This window comes from Anomalospiza imberbis, chromosome 6 (assembly GCF_031753505.1).
Source record: "Anomalospiza imberbis isolate Cuckoo-Finch-1a 21T00152 chromosome 6, ASM3175350v1, whole genome shotgun sequence".
In the NCBI taxonomy this organism is placed as follows: Eukaryota; Metazoa; Chordata; class Aves; order Passeriformes; family Viduidae; genus Anomalospiza; species Anomalospiza imberbis.
In genome coordinates this window covers 56,271,874-56,294,267 of record NC_089686.1, presented here as the reverse complement: position 1 = coordinate 56,294,267, position 22,394 = coordinate 56,271,874, and the positions used below count along the sequence as shown (strand labels likewise).

The 22,394-nt window shown below is 48.2% G+C and overlaps 2 protein-coding genes across 7 annotated transcripts in view; one reads left to right on the top strand and one right to left on the bottom strand.

The window, feature by feature from the left end:
• The first annotated feature begins 334 nt into the window (after positions 1 to 334).
• CCDC9B (coiled-coil domain containing 9B) overlaps positions 335 to 22,394 on the top strand; it is a 62,924-nt gene continuing 40,864 nt past the window's right edge. For 2 of the 6 annotated variants that reach the window (XM_068194529.1, XM_068194528.1), the window contains exons 1-2: positions 335 to 422; positions 19,252 to 19,459. The gene's annotated coding sequence lies outside the window, so the exon portion shown is untranslated. Of the gene's footprint in view, positions 423 to 19,251; positions 19,460 to 19,593; positions 19,738 to 22,394 lie in introns of those variants that run through there. The other 4 variants (XM_068194526.1, XM_068194531.1, XM_068194532.1 and 1 more) reach the window with 4 other exon arrangements.
• DISP2 (dispatched RND transporter family member 2) lies at positions 938 to 20,499 on the bottom strand. The gene is made up of 8 exons (XM_068194525.1): positions 20,265 to 20,499; positions 12,643 to 13,089; positions 10,311 to 10,340; positions 8,443 to 8,566; positions 7,457 to 7,572; positions 7,071 to 7,189; positions 6,053 to 6,150; positions 938 to 5,299 (listed from the first exon to the last, which is right to left on the bottom strand). The coding sequence occupies exons 1-8, from the start codon at positions 20,342 to 20,344 to the stop codon at positions 1,880 to 1,882; spliced, it is 4,434 nt and encodes a 1,477-aa protein (XP_068050626.1). The 5' UTR covers positions 20,345 to 20,499; the 3' UTR covers positions 938 to 1,879.

The following is a 22,394-nucleotide window of genomic DNA, read 5'->3' as shown; positions in this document are numbered from 1 at the left end:
ATCGAGGGCGGGGGCGCCTGCGCCGCGCGCTCGCTCGCGCGCGCTCCGTGGGCTTCGCGCCGTTTCTGCCTCGCGCCGCCTCCCTCGGGGAAGGCGCTGGCGGCCATGACGGGGGAGCAGCCGCGCGCGAGGCTCCTGCCCTCAGGGAAAGGCGGAGCGCAGTTCCTTCCTGCCTCCCTGCCTCCCTCACACCGCCTCCCTCAGGGAAGGCGCTGGCGGCCATGACGGGGGAGCAGCCGCGCGCGGGGCTCCTGCCCTCAGGGAAAGGCGGAGCGCAGTTCCTTCCTGCCTCCCTGCCTCCCTCCCTCCCTCACACTGCCTCACCCTGTGGTTTGGCCACTCGAAGCCCGAAGATCAAGGGGTTTGTGGCCGTCTGTGCGGACGTATCGGTGTCAAAAGCTGTGCGGGTGCCGATGCTGCTGGTGTGTGGTACTAGAATTGCCCCCTAATGTCGCAAGATGAAATGAGGCATCTGTTTAAAATGTTTCCCGACTTAAAGACATTTTTGCAGTGTTTGCTAAGGTGGTTTTCCTAATGGGTGGGCAGTCTCTCCCGATAGCAAAGGGGAGCAGCTCCTTGAGGAGGATGCTGCAGTTCCAGCCTGACGGTGGCTTTGGCTGCCTAAGTACCCACCTGAACGTTCACTACGAAAATTGCAGGATAAAACCCTAAAACTGCAACATGACAAATACAGAACCACGCAACTGACATGTTTGACATGTTTCAAACTCTGGTATTAGCTTTAAATGTCCATGTCACTCATGGTTATCAGCGATTTGTTGTCCGTCTCCCACAGCGCAGGAACAATTCTTGGATGTCAGAAGAATAAGTATTTTAAAGATGTGTACTTCCCTTTGGAAAATATATTGGGCACTTAAAAGATGAATAACCACAGTGCTCTTGGTGACAATAAAGCATCACACAGATTTTTAGGAAAGGTTGTTATAAGCATTTATTGTATGTCAACTTGTAGAGAGAATGTTTTATTTTCAACAAATAAGGGCAAATCAGTGTTTGTTTTCCCTTTTGCTTCTGATAGGGGGGGGAAAACCCTGAAATTCAATATTTCACCAGATATGTGAATTTTAAAAAGTTACATATTTGAGGGGAATGCCTTGAGTGGAAACACTCTGTAAAGAGGACACAACAAGGCACCTGAGTCTGGGGGGACAAGGACTTTATCCCTCAAGGGCGAAATTCACACTGAAAATCTTTGGCAGCATTAACATTCCTTCAGCTAAAACAAACAGAAGTTGTTACTGGAAATAGATTTAGACTGGATTCTGCAGCCTCTTCCATGGTCAGGAAGAGGCTGTGTCAACTCAGAAGTCTTGACAGGACTTTTTATATTATCTGAGCTATTTTGATGGGGTCTGTAGATCTGGACTTTGCATACAATAGAAAATGAAGTACTTTATTTTTTATTATTCACAATACACTTCACTTGATACCTAGATTTTCAGTAGTTCAGTTTTAGATTTTTTTTTTAATTTTTTTTTTTTTAACGTGAGCTCTCTTTCTCTGTCATTAAATACCTGGGGAGCTTTGTCTCATTATTTATCTCAAGCAAACAAAACCTAATCACCTTGTAGGAAATGACAAACCAGGTTTACTCGGTAAGTCCTGTGAACAGCTGTGAACATGGCACCAGACACTGGAAGTCAGAGGGCTTGTAGTCCATCACGATGGCTCTCACATCCTCTCGCTGGCATCAGATCTGCTGATTCCTGTGAAAACACACGTTTTGCACAGCTGAAACACTAAGAAATAGTCTCAGTCTCAGCTCTAGGAGAGGTGGGAGGAAAAAATTGATATTTACAGCTCTAAGGACATTCAGGCTTCCCCTTTCCCTAGCAGCAGCTTTGCTTTCTGCGAGGTCTCAGCTGTTGTAACCGGAACTTTGTGCACTGGATCGTTTGATCCAAACATCAGGCATGTCTGGCTGGCTGTTGGGCAGCACGACCGGCCCTTCGTTCCCCAATCCAAACCGATTTTTCCACGAAGAGCTGTTCTGCTGTGATGCAGCCGGAGACACATCAAAGACAGTCTCCCTCAGGTCCAGCCGCAGGGTATCTCTCTTCCCGTTCAGGTAGCCCCGCTCCGTGTTACCATAGGAGTCAGACAGCTCTAAGGCATCGGGACAGGAACTGGCTGACTCAGCCAGCTTCAGGCCTTGCTCGAAATCGCTGATTGATGTCTCGCTGGAGATGTTGAGCATATCAAAAGAGCTGCCAAGAGAACAAAGGCATCTGTGAATTTTGTAGATGTCAGCAGCAGGGAGAGGGCTGTGGTCTGAGGTATAATCTGACTGCTGCTGGGCAGTGTCACTGGAGCACTGGGATTTATTGAGCTGCCCTTCTTCTTTCATGCCAGATGGCTGGATGTGGTCCAGCCCAGACCCATCCCATGCTTTCAGACCATACTTTCGACAGCGACAATCTTGGCAGAGTCTCTCCCTGTGAATTTCTGTTTCTGAGGTGCTGTGCTTGTACGGAGAGGAAGTTTGCAAGGCGGGACACTGGCACAGGCTGACCTGCTGGTCTCCGAGCGTGTCCTGCAGACTGTGTCTCTCTCTTTCCAGGGAGGGGTGTGTTCCCACTTGAGGGCATCTGTTGTCTTCAACTTGTATGTCTTCAGAGAGCACCGAGGGCCGGTTGGACAGCTTGCTTGTGGAAGTGCTGTTGTCAAAACTGTCGCTGAGTTTCCTAGACAAGGGTTGGAGCTCGTATTGTTCGTTTGCAGTGTTGGACTCCTGGACCTTCCGCAACCGGTTTTGCTTCTCGCTGCCCCCACAGGCAAAGTTTCCATTCGGCCCGGAGTCATCAGAATATTCTTTCATGGTGTGGGCACAAGGCCAAAGGATCTGCCCACAATTCTTCTCTGGGCCGAAGAAGCAGCAGAGCGACTGGAAGAAGAGGCTGGCAAACCCACAGCTGATACAATTGATCATCATGATGAATATCCCCAGCTTCCTGTACGCCAGGACTGTGGCAGGCAACATAATGACCCCTGCAGAGAAGAGAGCAGAAGCTGCCATGGCTGTGGCACAGCTCATCTGCTTCAGGGAAAAGGCCACTCGGCTCAGGCGGTCGGAATGGGGACACAGGTGATAGGAGATGCAGTAGTTGACAGTGAAGTCAACAGAGAGACCTACTGCAGCTGAAATGAAGAGAGACTCCACTGCATTGAGCTGCCACTCCAAGAGGACCAAGAGGCCAGTGGTTACCAGGACGGTGCCTGCAATGGCAGTAACGGAGAAAATGCTAAGGAGAACGTTCCAGGTCGTGAGCAGCAGCACCACAAAGGAAATGGCTATGGAGAGCCCCATGACCACCATGGTTTCTGTGCTGAGACTGTGCTGGAGGTTGTACAGCTCTAGTTTACTGGTAAACCATCCGTTCTGAAGCCCCACGGGGGCAGTTTTCATTTCCTCTGTTATCCAGAGGCTGATTTCCTCATAGAATTCTTTGGCTCTGCTGTAGTTGAAGGTATAGTGATAGATAGTTTGAAACTGCAGCACTAAGGCAGCGACATTTCCCTCCCCATCAAACCTGAGGCCCAGATCATATGTTTCTGCCCCTTCCCTGCCCTCTTCCAGGAGCATCATTTTGATGCAGTGCAGGAAGACTTCGCTTCTGTAAGGGAAGGAGAACTGGTTACAGCAAAGGTTGAAGCTGTGGTCTCGCTGGGAGCACTGGCGACTGTCCATCCATCTAAGGAACTCCTCCATGAAGCACACAGTAGATTTCTGTTCTGCATCAGGGTAATAGAAAGTTTTATTCTTCACTTTTTGGCAGAATTTGAAGAGCCACTTCTGGGCATCAGGGTTTTGGATGGTGAAGGTGGTGTCTGTCACTAGGGTGCCGTTGCTTTTTGGATTGAAATGGTCCCCATTATCCACAGGCAGAATGCCCCAGACTATGGTGACAGGCATATGCTGCCCTTCTCCATGCTCCAGCCTCTCAAACATGAACTGGTGGCAGTACTCAGAATCATACCTCTCAAAGGGATGGCTCAGCCTGAACACTTGGACAGATGATGTCTCCAGAGTCGGGAGTTTGAGTTTGGGGTTGGAACAGGAAATGTAGGCACCTCCTATGGCTAAGGCAGCAAACCAGCAGATCCAGATGTACCGAAACTTGATGACCCCACAAGGCAGAAGCTTTTCAAAGAGCAGCTTGGAGGTTTCAGACAGTGTGTTCTGGAGAGCCCGGAGGATGTAATGGATGGAGAGAGCGACTCTCTTGTGGCTGCTGTTGTTCCAGTAGGCTTCTGGCTTGTAAACACAGGTCGTTGCGATGTAGCGCTCGTAGAGCACGGCCGAAGAGGGCAGCCAGGTCATCATGAAAACCAGGTTCACCAGCACCGAGGTGCCCATGTAGACAGCGAAGCAGCGGATGGCTGTGATGTTGCTGATGTAGCTGGCATAAAAGGCAGCACCAGTTGTGAAGCATGAGGCCAGCATGAGATAGGCAAAATGGTGCATGGTTTGACTCACCCACTGAGCAAGCCCGGCGGAAGGGTTCTGGCTCTTGCTGAGGTTCCACAGGTCGAAGAAGACAAAAGTGTGGTTGGCACAAATGCTGCTGAGAATGATGACTGCTGTCAGGTTTACAAAAGGGAAATAGGTGAATCTGAAGGCCACCTTGTACAAGAAGTAGGAGATCATCAAAGAACTGACAACAGAGAGCAGGACCATCAAGGTAATAAACACTGAGCGCAAATAAAAAGAAATGCTTAGAAAAATAGCTAATATTGCCAGCACTGGATACTTAGTATCCAGTAAAAGGTAGTGCTGGAATAGTTTCTGTTTAAGGCCCAGGTCCATTCCAGTGATAGACGTGTAATTATCAAACAGATCCCATGTTTCAAGGTTGTCTAAGTAGATCCCCATCATAGATGCACCTTTTCTTGTAGGCAGGAAAAGCAGGCTGTATTTGAGAGAGGGCACTTGGTACTCCATTGTCTGGGGACTGAGAAAGTCCCTGTCAACCAAGAAGTGAAGCAGCTGGTAGATGGCATTGAAGCGGGTACATTTTTCTGGGACTTGGGCACACTGAGAGTGTTTCTGTCTGACAGCCTCGGGGCCTATGCAGGACGGAGTGAGGACACCTCGGTGGTAGTCTGGAGCACAGGCACGGAGCAGGGCCAGAGTGTGGGAGATGTCTCCTTGGGTTATTTCCAGACATGAAGATCTGTTGTACAGGACAGCAATGTAGTTCCCCAGAGACCAGCTCGGGCAGCATTCGTTGGCTTCAGTGCGCTGGCAGAGGTCTCTAAAATGCACATGTGAGCGTATCTGAAAAACATGAGGGGGCATCAGGTCAGACCTGCTCTTGCAGCCTCAGTATTCTTTACTCGCTGCAGTAATTCCCTCTCCTCTCCTCTCCTCTCCTCTCCTCTCCTCTCCTCTCCTCTCCTCTCCTCTCCTCTCCTCTCCTCTCCTCTCCTCTCCTCTCCTCTCCTCTCCTCTCCTCTCCTCTCCTCTCCTCTCCTCTCCTCTCCTCTCCTCTCCTCTCCTCTCCTCTCCTCGCTTTTCCCTTTATCCAAGGTGTATGAGCCAGCCCTGGCCATCCTCCCAGGGACAAATCCCAAACACCAAAGTTTTGGAAAGTTGGTAGCCTTTTGCAAAAATTAAACCCTGTCCATTAATTATATTTTATAACTGCAGATTTGAAAATTTGGCTCCTATAGCAAATACAGCTCATCCAATAAAACTTCCCACTTGTAAAACTTGCCACCAGTCTCCAAGCTGGTAGCTCAATTTCTGTAATTATGTTCTGCTGCCCAAAATCCTCAGCAGCTTCTGATGGACAGCTTTGGCTTCTCGACCAGCTCCTGTTCGGTCTCCATTTATTCTTTTCAATTTGCAACTGGCAGGTGGGATCATCCCTGTATTGCCAAGTAGGTGAAATGTTTTGGAATCCTCCAGATGAAACCTATTGCATAGCTGACATTGTTTTTCGTCTGGCATCCTCTCAGCAAGACATCAAAGACTGCAGCAGACAGAAAAGAGACAGCCTGTGCATGTGTTCTTCCTGCCATCACTGACCTTGTCTTGTTCCATTTGACACATAGACTGAATTGCTTGCAAGTTCCATAAGCTCCCAGCAGTTGTGGACATAAATACCAGCTGGGAATAGCTCTTTTCTGAAATAAAGAAGAAGGGAAAAAAATCATAAAAGGATTAGGTAATGAAGATGAGTCAGCCAGGCTGTTTGGAGTAGACTCTGTCTTCACAGAAAAAAGAAATATATATATCTCTGTCCATAGGACTGCTCTGGAGGGCTCCCTGGAGGGAAGCAGGTCACAAGACAGTAGTGAGCATGTGCTTTGTGTGACCTCACCCCTGCCCCTTGAAACTGGTCAGCAGCATCAGGGCATTTTCAAAATCAAATGTCAGCTTGCCTTTAGTGACTGCTGGCATCTGGTTCTGCATCCCTGGAACAAGGGAGGAGCTTGAGCTCAGCCAAAAACCCCCAGGGACCTGAAGGTTTGTTGTGTGACTTGTTTCAGAAGTGGATAGAAGGCAGGGAAGAGAATAAAAATATCTTCATGCTGTTCCTCTTCTTTCTACTTACTAGTGCCCATTTTGGGACAAATTTGGGGGGGTGTTGGAGTTTTCTGTTTTTCTCTCCAAATTTTACTGCCATGTACATTTTTCAAGAAGAAAAGAAGGAAGGAACAGAGAAGGAGAGGGAGCAGACAAGAGAGAGGGAGCAGGCAGCAAGCAGGGCATACGCTGTTTTTTATTCACTTTTGATATGGATAAATGGTGAAAACATTGGTCCCTTAACATGTGCTTTCAAGGTATATTTCTAAAGGGAAAACAAGAAATATGGCAAAGAGTTAAGAAGGAGAAACTACTCTTCAGAATTTCTGAACCAGCCTTTTCTGACCACTGAGGTATGAAGTGCTGGGAGGGCACTGTCAGAACTCTCACAGGTGGAATTGCACACACTGCTTGCTTAGAGCAAAATCAGAGCATTCCCTGTGTCCTGAGCTCTGACAGTTCTGTCAATTGAGTTCTGGGTGTGCAGTATTTACTGCCTCATCAAGATTTCAGTCACCTGGGGGACCACAGAAGAATCCATCTGCTCCATAGATGGTTTCCACCATTCTCCGTGTCCTCGCTGCTTGTTCTCCCTGAGCAGCCTTCTGTCCTCTGCCAATGCCAAGGTCATCATAGCTAGCAAGAGGGCAGATTATTGTTAATAACTATGATTATCAACAAGAGAGTGTCTGGCTGGGAGTTACATTCACTGACAAGGCTCTGGTGCCAGACACAGCATTCGGGAGCCTAAATCCATTGCAGGCACACAGACTTCAAACCCTCCAATGCCTCGGTTACTTTTAAGCATAGGATGTATGGAATTCACATAGATATTTTGGAATGTTGAATATGGGACTTTACAACCAACATGTTCCTCAAATTCCCCAAACCAAGCTCAAATACCTTTTCTTCTTGGCAAAGGGAGAAAGGGAAAGGGTCTTCTTGTAGCCTGTATGGCTCTCGATATTCCTCCACACAATGAGCTTCCTGCCAATGTCAGTGTCCCGTGGCTCGAAACCCTGCACCAAGGAAAAGGGCTTTGTCACAGCTCCACTTCAGCTCAGCTGTCCTTAGGTCTCCTCCAACACATGGAAACTGTATGAGACTATTACTGCATCTTGGAGAGATACATTAATTGAACTTTCCCTGGAAATACTGCATCCCAGAGATAAGAGAAAAAATATTAACCTTTTCCCTTTCCCTATACCTTTCCCTTTCCCTTTCCCTTTCCCTTTTCCTTTCCCTTTCCCTTTCCCTTTCCCTTTCCCTTTCCCTTTCCCTTTCCCTTTCCCTTTTCCCTTCTCTTTCCTTTACCCTCAACAATGGCTACAATTATCTCTCCCTGATCTCCTAAGAATTTCTCCTCCTTTTAAAGTGTAGTAGTCCCTTACAGAAATGGCACTAATTTTCCTTTTTTTGGACAAACTCTAGTGTATTCTTATTTTCTCAAGATTCCTTCATGAACCAGAGGCAGGAATGATTTTAGGGAATGTGGCATTCCTCATGGAAAACATTCCATGCGCATAGTGCATAGAACAGGGCACTCTCTCCAAAAGTCTCATGCACAGACTGCAGGAGCCAAAGCCAGCTCCTCTGTCCAGTCTCTGCCAAGCCTAGCTATTCACTGTGGGCAATCCCAGCCTTCCAGCCTTGGAAAGGGAGCAAAGGGAGAAATCCCAGTTTGTGTTGGCAGTGTCTCCACACTGGAGTGAGGGCACTGGTGGGAGTGCACAGCACGGCTGAGGGATGAGCATGGGTTGTTTTCTTCCTGTGTGTCAGGGACAGCTGTGCAGGACTGGCACATTCTGCTCATCTTGGAGGGATGATATCACTGGTTGGGCGTGGATTTTCCTTATGTTCCTATTGATCCCTCAGCTGTAGGAACTTACCATTAGGGGTTCTGAAAAGTCAGGCAGATTCCCAACCAGCAGCCCAGCCACGGTGCAGATCGCCGCCACCACGGAGCACAGCACCAGCACGGCCAGCGGCCACTCGGCGATCAGCTGCGAGTAACTGCAGGCAACAGGAGGAGAAAAATGGCAGCTGCTAAGATGCTTCTGCTCTGAGCACAAAACCTGCTGTTGAGCCAATGAGGTGTGAGTAACAGGAAGGGAAAAATCAGGGTCTCTGGTTTGCACAGTTATTTACTGTGAAGCTTGGAGGCTCTAGTGCAGCTATTAATGAACATACTACACCTCTAACTGGATATTTGCAGGCAGCTCTAATTAACTCGGGTAATTACATTTTGCCTCTCTGCGTTTTCCAGCTTTTTCAATCAGAAATAATAAAGACCAGACTCTTGTGTCCTCGAGCAGAATGAAGCTTTAAACGTTTAAGTTCAAAGACTGAAATTACAAAGAGCCTCTTAATTTCCCCTGCATTGTGCAATGTCTGGTGGCTGCAACAGTTTAGGCTACAGATTTCCAAAGTGGACCCTTTGAGAAATCTTTGGATAATTCTGAAGAGTCCCTGAAGGTAACTGACCCAAGCAAGCCACTGTCATTGGCCTAAATTAGTGTATTTAGACACTGCTCTAAATTCATATGTATTCACTAGAATACATTCAATTTTAATTATGTATCACAAAATTTTGATGACATCAAAACCCTTCCAGGGAAGCAGCTTACTCTGGCCCAAGTATTATTTGCCAGTTACTTTTGTTCTTAAGGAGCTTGTGTAAAATTTTCTATCCAAGTTCTGTTTTTCCTTTGGGACAAACTGTCTCCCATATAGGATGATCTATGAAAATTACTCCCTCACATTTTTTACTAGTGCAGGTTTTACTGTGGCAAGATTTTTGTCTTCCTCAGAAATATCAGTTGAGATGTAAGATAGCAGAATGGGCTCCTGCTCTGGTTTGGCAGGCTAGTTCTTTTGTTGAACTTTATTTGAGATGGAATGTTTTTCCTTGCCCACCCTTTTGCCACTTTTGCCTGGGACTCCACCGCAGCTATTTCATAATTAGACGTTATCACAAGCACTTCAAGCAGCTTTTCACATCACTTTTGATTTTTTTTATTTTGCCTTTTTTTTTAATTTAAAATTGCCTTTTCAAGTTTGTTTTCATATACGAAGTCTTTACTACTATGAAAATAAACAAAACTTCTCTTTACTCATTAGAGTACCTAATTTCTGGAGGCTGTTTTGGATAGTTCCATGCCCAATTACTAGAAAAAAAGAACAAAAAAAATCAGCTTCAGTCACTGATGACAGAAGGTGCTTATCCAAACTATCCAGAAGCAATAGTTTACAAAAGTCAGATTTTAAACAGAAGTAGAAAGCAATCAAATTGTTTTAATTTTGATAAATGTATTTAAAATTTTCTGTCCTTTGAAAAGATGAGTTTATTTCATGGATGGGCTCTTATCCTTTTTATTCCTCTGATAGGACAAGCTGGATTAATCTTACACATACACACATATATATATATACACACACACATATACACACACACACACACAGAGACTCATATAGAATTATTAGATATATATGAAGCTACTGTATGGGCTAGAGCCAGGCACCTGCCCAAGAACAGCTACTGAGACAGTGTTACTATTCATTAATGCAGGTTAAATTGATCTCACAAGCAAATGGAAATTTTTCCAAAGAGTGGAAAGCCCCAGGAGCGCTGACCTCGCCTCTGGAGCTGGGCCTGCTGGGATGTCACCAGCAGTAGCACTCTGCTTCTCCTAATGGCGGGACAGGAGAGCACTGATCACAGGGTACAAGGACAGGAAGCTTTTGCTGTTAAACATACCTTTTTGGCATCCTGAAAGCTTTGTCATGTCTGCAGACAGAAAGGAAAAAAGATGTGTTCATTTATTATTTTCCTGGGAAGCCCAGTGCTGGGCTGATCCCTGAGCAGGTTAACCCTTGCAGGGCTGTAAGCACCCAGGTGAGCCAGTGCTGACACAGTTCTGTCACTGTGTTAATTAGTTTAATGAATAATAGAGCCTTTTCCTCTCCCATTTTAACCAAGCAGGATGGGAAGCCATGTAGTCACTCCTCATTTTGTCCCTCTCAGAAAACCCTCCAGAGAGTACTGGACATTAGCAATGCAGTCCTATAGAAATCCCACTGCAGATCTCATCCATTAAAATATCTCTGGTTCAAGTGCTTTTCCTGTACTTCCTAGAGTGTTTCTTGACAAAAGCAAACCTCTTTTCCAAATCTCATGAGCTGGGCTAGCAACAACTACAGATAGCTTTTATTTTCTGTTCAGCTCAGCTCACCAAAAAGGTGACTTTCATTTGTTTCCTCGGTCCCTCCAAAGATTGTCTTTTCAGGCTATAAGAGCAGAAAGCCAGTGGAGCTGCTAAAAATATTTTATTTGGATTTTCTTCGCAGAGGAGCATTTGTCACTCTTACTTGAAGGGCTCTAAGAGGGGAAATAAAGCCTTCCCCAGGGGATCCAAAGTTTGTGAATTAATCCCTGAGGACAAGCCTTCCGCTAGCATCCTGTCAGAAAAGCTGCATCTTTTTGGGTCAGATATCTCCAGGATGTTTTGTTCTGCTCTCTCTTTCTGCACTGAAACGTCCCCTTGAAACATGCCCCAGTCTGGCATGGCCTTGGCTTGGTCACAGCTTCCAGAGAACTGCTCCCACCTCCTTCTGCAGCTGTGCCAAGCTCTGCTCAGCCAGTGCTCCCTCCTCCTCTCACCCTCCTACACTCCTGTTCTGCTGCACTCCAATATCTGTGTTGGGCAGATGGTTCCCCCTCCGTGCAGCAGCCAACTGGAGACCTTGAGGCAGCTCATCCTTCCTAGCCTTGTTATGAGTGGGAGAAATGGAAAAGCAGTGGAGGAGAGCTCCCCATGGCAGAGTCACTCTGGGTGGCTCATGTAATAAATGATTCTGTGTTTTGCTCATCACACTAATGCTCTGTAGATTCGGGACAGAGAGGAGCAGAGCAAAAGCCTCCCCAGATTATCAAAGTGAGGTCTCTCTCCAGCAGTACACTGCCCATCCTGTGCTAATTCCCTCACAATAGCTCTTCAAGCAGATTTGCTTGGATTAAAAACCTCATTCTGGCATTATTATGTTATCACTTTTCTGACTGCTGGTGCTGCACACTCTGCCAGGGATTTACAATCCAGCTGTGCTTCCTACTTAAATAACCTGTTACAGAGGACGTGATTGGCAATTTTGTTGATAGCGTATGAGTGAAAAAGGATCCAGAAAAGAGATCCAGGAAAACAATTCAGGAAAAGGACACAGGCTTCTTTGACTGCAGTTCATCTACACAAACACAAGCAAATTAAATCCTGTGTAAATGGCTGGAAAATGAGACTCTAAAGGGCTTTTGTGCCTAACACTGCAATGCTGAACACAGGCAAGAAAGGAATCCTGTGCCTTCTTTTATCAGGATTCAGTGGCTACGGCTACAGCAGTGAAGGGATCATGATCTCTTGTGCCAAGAATGGACCCTAAAAGGCACACTCAAGAGGAAGGATGGTGCCGGCTGGAAGGAGCAGAGGTTGTAGCTCAGGCTGTTGTTACCCGGGCACTGCACACAAGTGGATTCTGTCATGGACAACAAAGAATTCATACACTGGTTGCTGTCCAACCTGGAAAGCCAAATAATGTTCCCCCCCTTTTGTATTTCTCATGCTCAGCTGTAGCCAGTGCTTATTACCCTCTCTGCTGCCACTCCCTTCCAGCACTGGCAGCAGCTTCTGTGGGGGCAGGAAAAGAATGAACTCTGTTCCCATCACTGAGAACTCTGCCAAGATAAAGGACTGGCAGCTGGATGCCTTGGAGTGCAAAGGGGGAAAATACAGAGGTAAAGGAAGATGGGCATATTCACACTGCATGACCTAGGAGTGACTGAATGACCTTGGCTTTAGCCAGCCACTCCCTTGAGAAGGAAATCCCACCTCTCCCTGGCATGGGAGTGACAGCTCTCTGTACACTATACAGAGATAGAGAGCAAACTGGATCCTTCCATGTGTTTTGGAGCAGCTGCTGCCCCGAGCTGAAGAGCAAACCCATGTTTCATCCATCACAGCTCAGACACTCCTCATCCCTCCCACTTCCCCCCACCAAATCTGGAAGATGCTCTTTTGAGCCGCCCTCCATGTGCTTCTTACCTGACTGTGACAACATGATGTTGCACCGGCCGCCGCTGCCCAGGGGACCACTGCTTCCAGGGCGTTTCCGAGGCCTCGTGGTGAGAAGCTGGCACAAGATCACCACTGGAAAGGTGGGAACACAGCACGGGCCTCTCGCCATGCCCAGGGAGCGAGGGCAGGCCGTAGCTGCCTCGGGACTCCTCCTGGTTGCAGGGGTAATATGGGTGGTGCTGCTGTGAGTCCTGTGAGCTTGATGGCACCTGGCCATTGGACTGGGTGGAGACTGGCCCAAGTGTGTGGCTGGAGGAGGGCAAGTTGTCTTCCCCCAGCCCAGGGGATGCAGGAACGGGGCAGTGATGGACTGGGCAGATTTTTTCCCAGGAAGTGCCACTGTAGCTGAGCTCAGCATTCCCAATCTCTGGCATGGCAAGGCAGGTCTGGCAAGGTCCTGCATTTTGTTTTTCCCTATGAAAGAAATGAAGGGAAAGGTAAAGTGGGAGAGGTTGAAAGGCTGTGCTGGGGAGTTGCATCCCAAGAACTGGAGATGCTCACAGACCTCCCACATAACACGAATGTCAAACCTTACCCGCTGTATCCTGTACCAGGAGTCAGCCCAAGGGCTGAACTGAATTATGCTTTTTATAAAGACATCCATGACTCATTCAGGGATCCCAAGTGATGGAGAATCCTGTAATCCATCCTTTGTGTGTGTTGCTTCAGAAGTTTGAAAAATTGGGTAATATCTCACCCAAAAATTCTCCAGGATATTTCACTGTGTCAGGGGGGTCCTAACTCAGGACCCAGAGAGATTACAGAGGTCTGGACAAACAGAAACCAAAGGAATTTGCATGTGAAGAAGCCACTCAATTATCTGCACTCCTTGGGAGGATTAATTAGTGTGATTGCTCTGCAGGAGGACTGGCACTGCTCCATGGTGGGTCAGCAGGAGAGTGAGTCATCCCTGGCACTGACACAGCTAAGCAGTGAACCTGAGGGCTGTGACATCTAACAGCACCTTCAGCCCCCAGCCTGGCACATTCCTTAATGGCTCGCATGTCCTGCATGCTCCACCGGACTCTTCAGGAACTTTTTAGACACACATATTCCAAGGATGACAGCAACAAATTTTATTGGTCTTACCTTGTAGGAAGGGGATGGACTGGGATCTCTATAGATCCTTTGAAACTTGACTGTCCTCTGGCTGCTGAATTTACTTAGACAAAACATTTGCAGACTCCAGTTCCCAAGTAATGAGGTGTCTGTGGGACACACTTTCTTCTCTCCAAGGAATTTAAAACATTATTTCATTCCTATAGTTCTTGATTTATGGAGCCTGAGAGGTTTTGCTAGCTTGGAGAAAGTTTGAATAATACTTTGAGGGATTGCTTAGTCTGTGTGACACCAAAAACCCCTTCGCACACAATAGACTGAGGTCCTTCTGACCCCAAAAATGCTTTAGGAATTACTGTCCCAAGAGATGCAAACACCAGCAGTTTCTGGTCCTTGTTCAGAGCACGTGCCATGGTCTCTTACAGCTGAATTATGTGTCTTGCTGCAGTGCCTGGCATCCAGGATTAAAAAGGATGAACAGTCCAGGCAAGCCAGAATCACAAAAGTATCTCAAGTCATCAAAGAATTACGAGGGTTGGAGCAGGACTGCAGTGAGATGAACTTTAGCCTAAGGCACCTGGTGTGATGTGGGGAAAAATGTAGGTAAAAAGTTGGGGAAAGGATGATTTTTATATTTTTTAGAGTCTCTCTCATTTATTTTTCTCACAGCCTTGGAAAAGGGCAGAATTTTAGTGATTATATGTCTCTGGAATTGCACCCAAAGTTAACTGGCATGAGATTATCAAAGACAAAAGAATCTGCAGAGTACTATTAGCTCAGCATTGCTTGCAAATTGCTATTTTTTCCAGAAAGCAGGACATATTGGCCTTGGCAGTCTGTGCTGTGTATTTTCCAACATCAGCTGAGTTTATCAACACCGATAAACTATATTTCATGATTGTACAAAATGAGCTTATTTCATCAAACTCATTACAGCAGAGTTATGTTCATGGTAGTAGTTACACCAGTGGACACTCATGGCACAGGCATCACACATAGCTTCACTTGCACACTGTACCAGTCCAGGGACCAGTAAGAGAGAAATCTTGCCTGATTAAGCACCATCCAATGCTACATTTAGTTTCCAAGCCTAAAGAAAGTTGCAGCAATTACAGACACAGATAGCACATTCCCGGGTCCTGACTTCAGAAGCCATAACTGATGTCCAAATGCAAAGTAACTGGAAAGAAGTCAGTGTCTGTGCTGAAACAGGTGCCAGAAAACCAGCAGACAGGTGTGTGCACGCACCTTATCTCACCTCAGTGAGATAAGGTTGAGATAAGGTTGTCCCCAGCAGTTCCAGTGCTCACTTGCCTCTAAGCTGCAATCAAGGTACTGGTAAGACTTGAGCTGGTTCAATACAGCACGAGGGAGAGCAGCTGGCAAAGCAGAAGCTCCTGAACTGTGACAATGACATCCTAGTCACCCACAGAACTTGTCAAATAACATCAACAATAGGCTTGAAGTCCTTGCTGTCCTGTCTCAGGTGGATTAGTGACAGGATTACCTGGCCTTTCAAGCGTGATTTGTGTTAGAGCTCTGTGTAAAGGTAGTTCACAACAGGAGATTCCACACTTGTCATATATGAGATTACAAATGCAGTGCCAGCAAAGCTGCTCAGGAGATGCAATCTGAAATCTTGTTTGGGGTTCTTACAGCCAGGGATTCAGGTGCAGCACAGGGCAGGAGCGCTGCAGACAGACCAGGGAAAGATTAGGGTCTGTGGCAGTCAACACATAAAATTACACCTTTAATCAGTCATTGCACTTCTCTACTAATTATAGAGGCAACCTGATGGGAGGATGCTAAACCACCATGTCTTCTACAATGCTAGTGAGCTGCAGGGGCAGAAGTTGTTTGGGACAGCTGACCTGGAGGGTCCCTCAAGCCACACTCTCAAGCTTTAAGTGTAAATCATCCTGCTCTTCCCATGTGTCCAGTGACTTCTTTGTGGTTGGTAGTTTTGTACTGCAGGGAGTTTTCATCAGAGGGCTGAGGTCATGGTGGTATTATGCTTTGACAAGATCTAGACCTTTTCTGACTCCCTTTTTTTTGCCTCTAAATTACTCTTTTTTCTCGACCTTGATCCCGTTGTTTTCCTTAGTTTTTTGCACACTTTAAATAGGTGATGCTCTCCTGCAGTGCATAATTCATAAAGACACTGCTGCACTGACATCTTGTGTTTTGCTGTTCCTACACCTGTACTATATTTACAATCTTTTTTTTTTCAAAGGAAAAGCAAAATTCTTATCCCTTTAAACTACTGTATCTGCACAGTAATCTGGGACCAGAGGCTTTTCATGACTGAATTAGCCTGTCTGCCTCATCTGAGACTGAGGATGTGACACTGGGCAGAACAAAAGGGCTTTTACAAAATACACTTTGAACATGGTCAGGGAGAGGCAGGAGACCATGCAGTGACAAATTCTTCCTCCACAAACCCCTTGGAGACAAAACCTCCTGGTGGGGAAAGCAGATGCCAGACTCTTGGATATTGCAGATTGCCTCCGGGTTTTCTGCACATACGTTAGTAACGTTGAGTCTAATATTTCACATGAAATCACACTCTCCTTGTTTACCATCTTTGCTGTGAAATGCTGTCAAGTTCTGCTCTTCCCCCGCGTGTTGTTTCCCAACTCAGTTCCTGACCTGCTCAGTGACTTCAGATTCTGGAATAACTTTGGCAAGTTTGGATCATTCACTCATGACTTCTCTCCATTATCTCTTTCTCAGACTAAACAATTACAGCTCTGTCAATCACCCTCTGGATATGAGTTCCCTTATGCTCATCCCTCTCCACCTCCATGACGACGTGACCTTGGCTATCCACAATCTCCAGGGAAACCTGGAGCTTGCAAATAATGATCGTTTTGGATAATCACTGCTGGCAGCTCAGCAGAGTTCGAGTCTCCACTTGCTGCTCTCCCAATTAGCTGTAGTGCTGGTGAGCTTAACCTTTGGTCTGCTGAGGTCTGCACCAGACATGTAGGCTGCTCCTTCTTTGCCTGAAACCATGTTGCTATTACTTTTCTGGGCCCTCAGGACCCTGAACTATGTTAGAAAAATGTTTCTGGGGATTTCTGATGTCTGTTTGCTGTCAGGCATGAGGAGAAGAGGGCAGAGCACCACAATGGACTCTGCTTGCCACACTGACACTGACAAAGACTTATTTTTCACATTCATTCCCACTCTGGCCTGTGTCAGATATTTGATATCTTTGGGATTAAATGGGCAGAAATGGTGTCTCAGCTGCAGAAAAGCTTACAGAGGCAGCTGACAACCTCCATTTTCTTTTCCAGGCTCAGCAGGATGCAACCAGAGAGATGCTGGGAAAGGAGAAAAGAAGGGGTGTAAGGGAAGGGATGGACTAAGGTTAACTGCTCCTGTTACCCACAGTGAGAGCTGTGTTGCTCTCACTGTTTGCTTCCCCGTCTCTTGCCCTGAGATGTCTAGACAGAATAATAATCCAATTTGTGGACCTGCCCAAGCCACTCTGAATGGAGCAGTGCTTCTCTGAGATAAGTACCAGGTCACAAATGCCCCACAGTGTGTGGGGGACCCAGCAAAAGGACTGGAGCTTCTTCTCACAAGGAAACAGGAAGGAGAGGGTCAGGATTTCTAAGGAGACAGTTTTCTGCCATTCTAGGTCTGCAAGGATGTGGAGCAGTGGTGGGATACAGGGTCTGTGGCAGGAGCCAAGGGCTGTATGCTGTCAGTCCACCCCCTGGCAGGGATTATCTCCCTCTTCCAGAGACCAGCATCCTTCTGCCCCACGGAGAATGGCTGCAGGACCTGGCTTTAGGCTTTAGCTGCTCACTCGGCCCTAGCAGGGTGGTTTACTGTAAACATGCCATGTTGGCTTCCTGCTCCCAGCACATTCCCCTCAGGATGGTTTTGTTCTGCGGCACACAGAGCCGAGCTGGGATGGAGGAAGCTTTGTGGGCAGGGAAATAGTAGCATACGGGCACCTTCCTTTTCCTAAGCGGCTCCAGTTTTTGGCTCTCCCTGTGCCCCCCCAAGCCAGAACAGCAGGAGAGCACATGAGGTTCTGAGAGGGTAATGGGCCAAAAAATTCAGCCTTTTGCAGGAATGGCTCCTTTCTCTCTTTGCCTAATTCCACCCTCCTCACCAAACCCATTTCTATAAGCACTGGGTTTTTTTTAATAGATCATTTCCCCCTTTGCATACTAAAGAGAGGATCAAGAAAGAAGCACTTTGCATATGAAAGATGGGAAACACCTACCGAGTGAATGGAGCTGTCTGATGCCTGACTCAAACTACAACTTCTCCTGTTGCCAGAGGAATCTCAAGGGGGAATAAAAACAAGGAGAAAAATGGCAGAAGTCTGTACCTTGCCTACAACCAGAGCCCTTTTTCATCAAGAACCTTTGCTCAATTAGACATTAAATGCCACAAAAATTCATTCATTCAAGAAAAAAAGCTAGTTTGTTTCTCTTTCCCCTTTTTTTCCTTCCTCTAGCAGAGTTTTGCTTGCCTATCAGCTGTACAAGTATTCCCAAGTAAAAAATAAATATGAATTCTTTCTGGATTAAATCCATGTGCTATAGGTCAGCTTCCATCTAGACGAATAGCTTTTTCCTGGAGAGCTGTAAATGACTTTTTAAGAATGTGCTCTTATAATGGAATTTAAATTTCTCTTTGAACATACCACCAGCAAAACTGCAGTGGAGCTCTTGAGAAAAAGAGCTTTTTTCCTTGTATTTTCTAAGGAGATAAGAATGCCCTTTCCCTGGGATTAGGGAAGGGTTCATTGTGTTTCACTGTCACCTCGTTATCTAGCTCCCTGTCTCCCTGACAGGGAGAGACAGGCACTCCTGAGCAATCCATCTCCTCCTTTGGCTGCGGCAAATCCTCGTGCACTGAACAATTCCTGCGGACTTCTTTTGTTTTGCTTTTTCAGTCTAGCAGCAGCATCGCGCATACCCTTGAGAAGACCTACAGTTTTTTTGTTAGTGAGACTCCTGAGTATGTTAAATCATCATGAAAAATTAATGAGACTGCAAAACCCTGCTTCCCACGTAGTCTGCCAGGAAAAGTTTAGTTTTATAATCCTTTCCATTGACTCGTGCAACAGCCTTACCTTTACACCAGGCAGCAGCTGCTGCTGCTGCTGCGGATACAGGTGTGTGTGTTGGGATAGACCCAGACATAGAGGGCTCAAGGTTCCCAGCCAGCCTTCAGTGCCAGAACAGCTCTGTCTGCACTGGGAAAATCATGTTTGCTAAGCCTTTTTATGAAGAAAAAAAAAAAAAAAAAGGACTGAAGTGGAATGGGAAAGGAAAAGCAAATCCCCACCTTGGTTTCCCAGGCTGAAAGAGGCCAGGAGGAAGGTGCTGTTTTCTGACATCTGTGATTTTTTGCTGATGAGGTGATCATTGATGATGAAGAACCTTGGCTAGGGCAGAGAGTGGAGACCACAGAGCTAAGACTGAGTGAGCAGCAAGGGTGAAGTTCAAAATACAATTGTGTCAGGTGGCTTAACTCTCTGTAACTTAGCTCTTGCAGGCTGCAGTTCTCATTTCAAGACCTGTCTGAATGGCTAAGGAGTACTCAGACAAGCAAAGAAAATGGCTCCAGCGACAGCTTGGCCCCCACTGAATGTGCAAGGTCTAAACCAGTGCTGAACCGTGTGAGAGTTGCTGAAGACTCAGACCCCCAGGCACAGCAGCCTCTGGCTGAGGACATCAGAGCTGCCTGACGAGCAGTGAGTGCCCTGTCAGTGCTCCCGGGCGGGTGGGGCTTCCTCAGCGTGAATATCCTGTACCAGACAGAAATTGAACCCTTTGGCTTTCAGAAAGGATTTGTGTGCTGCTGACCTCGGGGTGTGCTCTGTCAAGCAGAATCTGAAGAGCTTAAGTCTGTTGCCCTGGTCTAACAAATGCCAATGTACTTGTGAATATGGGATGGCTCACGATTATGGGCTTGTTGATGTTTCCAGAAAATGTTGATGATTGTGGCTGCTAACCTGGCTTAAGGCACCAGGTAAGAGAGCAGATGTCACAGGGGGATGAGGGATGTGGGGGTTTATGGATGAGATCTTTGGACTGAAAGCCATGTTTGCCCACAGCTGAGTGCAATAAGGCTCTGTCTGAAACACACTGAGCTTCCCAACAATAGCTCTCCCGTTGCTGCAGAAGGGAGAGCACACCATGTTGCAGGATCGAAACCTGCCCGCGAGGCCAGGCCAGGAAGCCCCCCTGGCACGACTAGCTATGCATGGTGCTCCCGGCCCCAGGGCAGGAGCAACCAGGACCCCGGCTGGGCAGCGCACATCGCCAGAGCCCGAATCGCGGGTGGGCAGCTGGGCAGGCAGCGAGGGACTCTGTCTGCACCCCCGGAGGGAGGACGGGACACACCTCGGCGGGGCTGGGGGGCCCTGGTCCCAGGAAAACCCGGTGACTCTGACCACTTCCACACGCAGAACCGGGGGTGGCAGCAGGGCAGCAGTTCCCACCCGCCGGGGCACCGGCTCCGCGCCCCCGTCCCTATCCCGCAGCGAGGGATCCTACCTGGGCGAGGCGGGGTCGCGACCGCGGCGCGTCCCCTCGGGCGGCGGCTCCCGGGGCGGCGGGGCGGGTGCGGCCTCCATGGCCGGCGGCGGCGGGCGCTGTCCGTGCCCACGGTGCTGAACACTCCGGAGCAGTGGTGCTGGTAGCGCCCCGGCGCGTCCCGGCTCTGCCCGGCGCGGCTCTGCCCGATTCGGCGCCGCTCTACCTGGCTCGGCTCGGCTCGGCTCGGCTCGGCTCGGCTCGGCTCGGCTCGGCTCGGCTCGGCTCGGCTCGGCTTTGCCCGGCTGGGCTCTGCCCGGCTCGGCGCGGCGCTTGCGCGGCCGCGGAGGCGGAGGCGGGCCCGGCACGGGGGGTGGGGCACGGGGGCGCAGCCGCCGGCACCAGGAGAGCTGCGGGGAACTGTGAACCCCAGGGCCAGCCTGGCTGTCGGGGATGGGGCTGAGCTTGTGCGTGCGGAACTGGAGCTCGGAGCACTGGGCATCCTTTGGGCGAAAAGTGCCTCATCCCCGCAGTTGTGCTCCTGCTTGGCCCGGGCTGGGAATGCTCCTAGAAGTGCTCCTGGCCCTGTGTGCCAGGTGCAGGGCAGCGTTTTGAATTGCTGGCTTTTAGAAGCATTAAATAGGTAAATGATTTTTTGAAATACACGGTAGGTTTGAAACAACTGAGTTGAAAGCATGAAGAACACAAGAAGGTCAGGCATGTCAACCTCTTTGCAGGATCCTTCGGTCCTTGTCTATCCATACCATGACATTGCTCTGAGCTGGGTGGTAGCCACGTGTCTCCTTGTGCATGGGGATAGCATCTCACAGAGCTGGTGGAACATGGCTGCTCATTCTGTAGCTGCTCTCATGCCAATAACCATGCCAATGACTCGTGTAGGAAGGGCTTGGGGCTTTCTCATGGCTGTGTGTATGGCCATGGGAGTGATAGCGGCCTTCTCTGCCTTGTCATCATCCATTGTGTGTCTGTGGGGATGGCTGTGACCTTCTCCTTCCTTGTAGCCATGTCTGTGGACCTCACAGTGGCAGTGACCTTCTTTCTCATGAGGGTGGCATCCTTTTTGCTTCACACATACAGGACAGCTGAAGCAAAAAGGGAAAGTATTAGAGCGGAGAGTATCCTATAACTTCTACTAATCCTCTAGCTGCTTAGAGTAAGCCCTTCCTGCCTTAATGACTTAAATGCCGGAGGCAGTTTACAGAACAGAAAGCTTTTCCTAATGCCAGGGTGGGTGACTCTCTCCCACCGAAGGCTGACACCTCTCTGAACCCAGCAGGAGGGAGTTTCAAGGACAGGCTGCAGGCAGCGCCTCTGGCCCAGCGTGGTGCTCTCTTCTGGGCTGGGCTGCAGGGGACCAGCCTGCTGTTCTGAGCCTTAGCCACAGAAATGTCACTTGTCTGGTAGGATCAGATCCACTGTGAGGAGCAGCTCCAGAGCAGCTTGTATTGGTGTGGCCCAGCAGGAAAGACTGAAATCTGGTATCTGCTGAAAAGATTGGCTGGCATTAATGGGTGATATTTCCTTTTCATTCTTCCCAATGCTAAATAATAGTTCTTGCAACAGTAATGATATTAATAGAGCCATGGGAGCTGCAAGGATGGTGGGAATCAGCTGGATTCCAAACATCCCACCACTTCTGACAGACAGGCACATCTTACAGCTTTAGTTTGGCTCAGCCCGAGGTGTGAACTCCTTGTCTGGTAAGTGGGGGTGATCACGCTTCCTCATTCCCACAGCTTGGCAGGTTTCCTCCGTACTGCTGCAAGGTATTCAACACATGGATTAATTATTTTTCATTGCCCTTAGCCAGGGGCTACAGCAGGGCTTATGCTCCCTGCTGGCTGCAAAGCACTGCCCGAGGCAGGCAGCAGCGTTGCCCACGTCCCTCCTGGGGCTGCTGCTGCATGGCCAGGGCTGGGGGGACTGGCTGTGGTGGCCAATTCTGGCAATCCAGGAGTCCCTTACTTCAAACCTGCTTGGCTCTTGCCCCTGCAGTGCAGCAGAGGAGGAGCTGCCTCTCTCATCAGCCGGAAGCTGATCCACTCCTTAATGTGTTGTGTCATTTGGAATGTTGCCACTCTGTGACCTCCTTGTGCTTGGCCAGTTTGACACTGGTGCGGCAAATCTCAG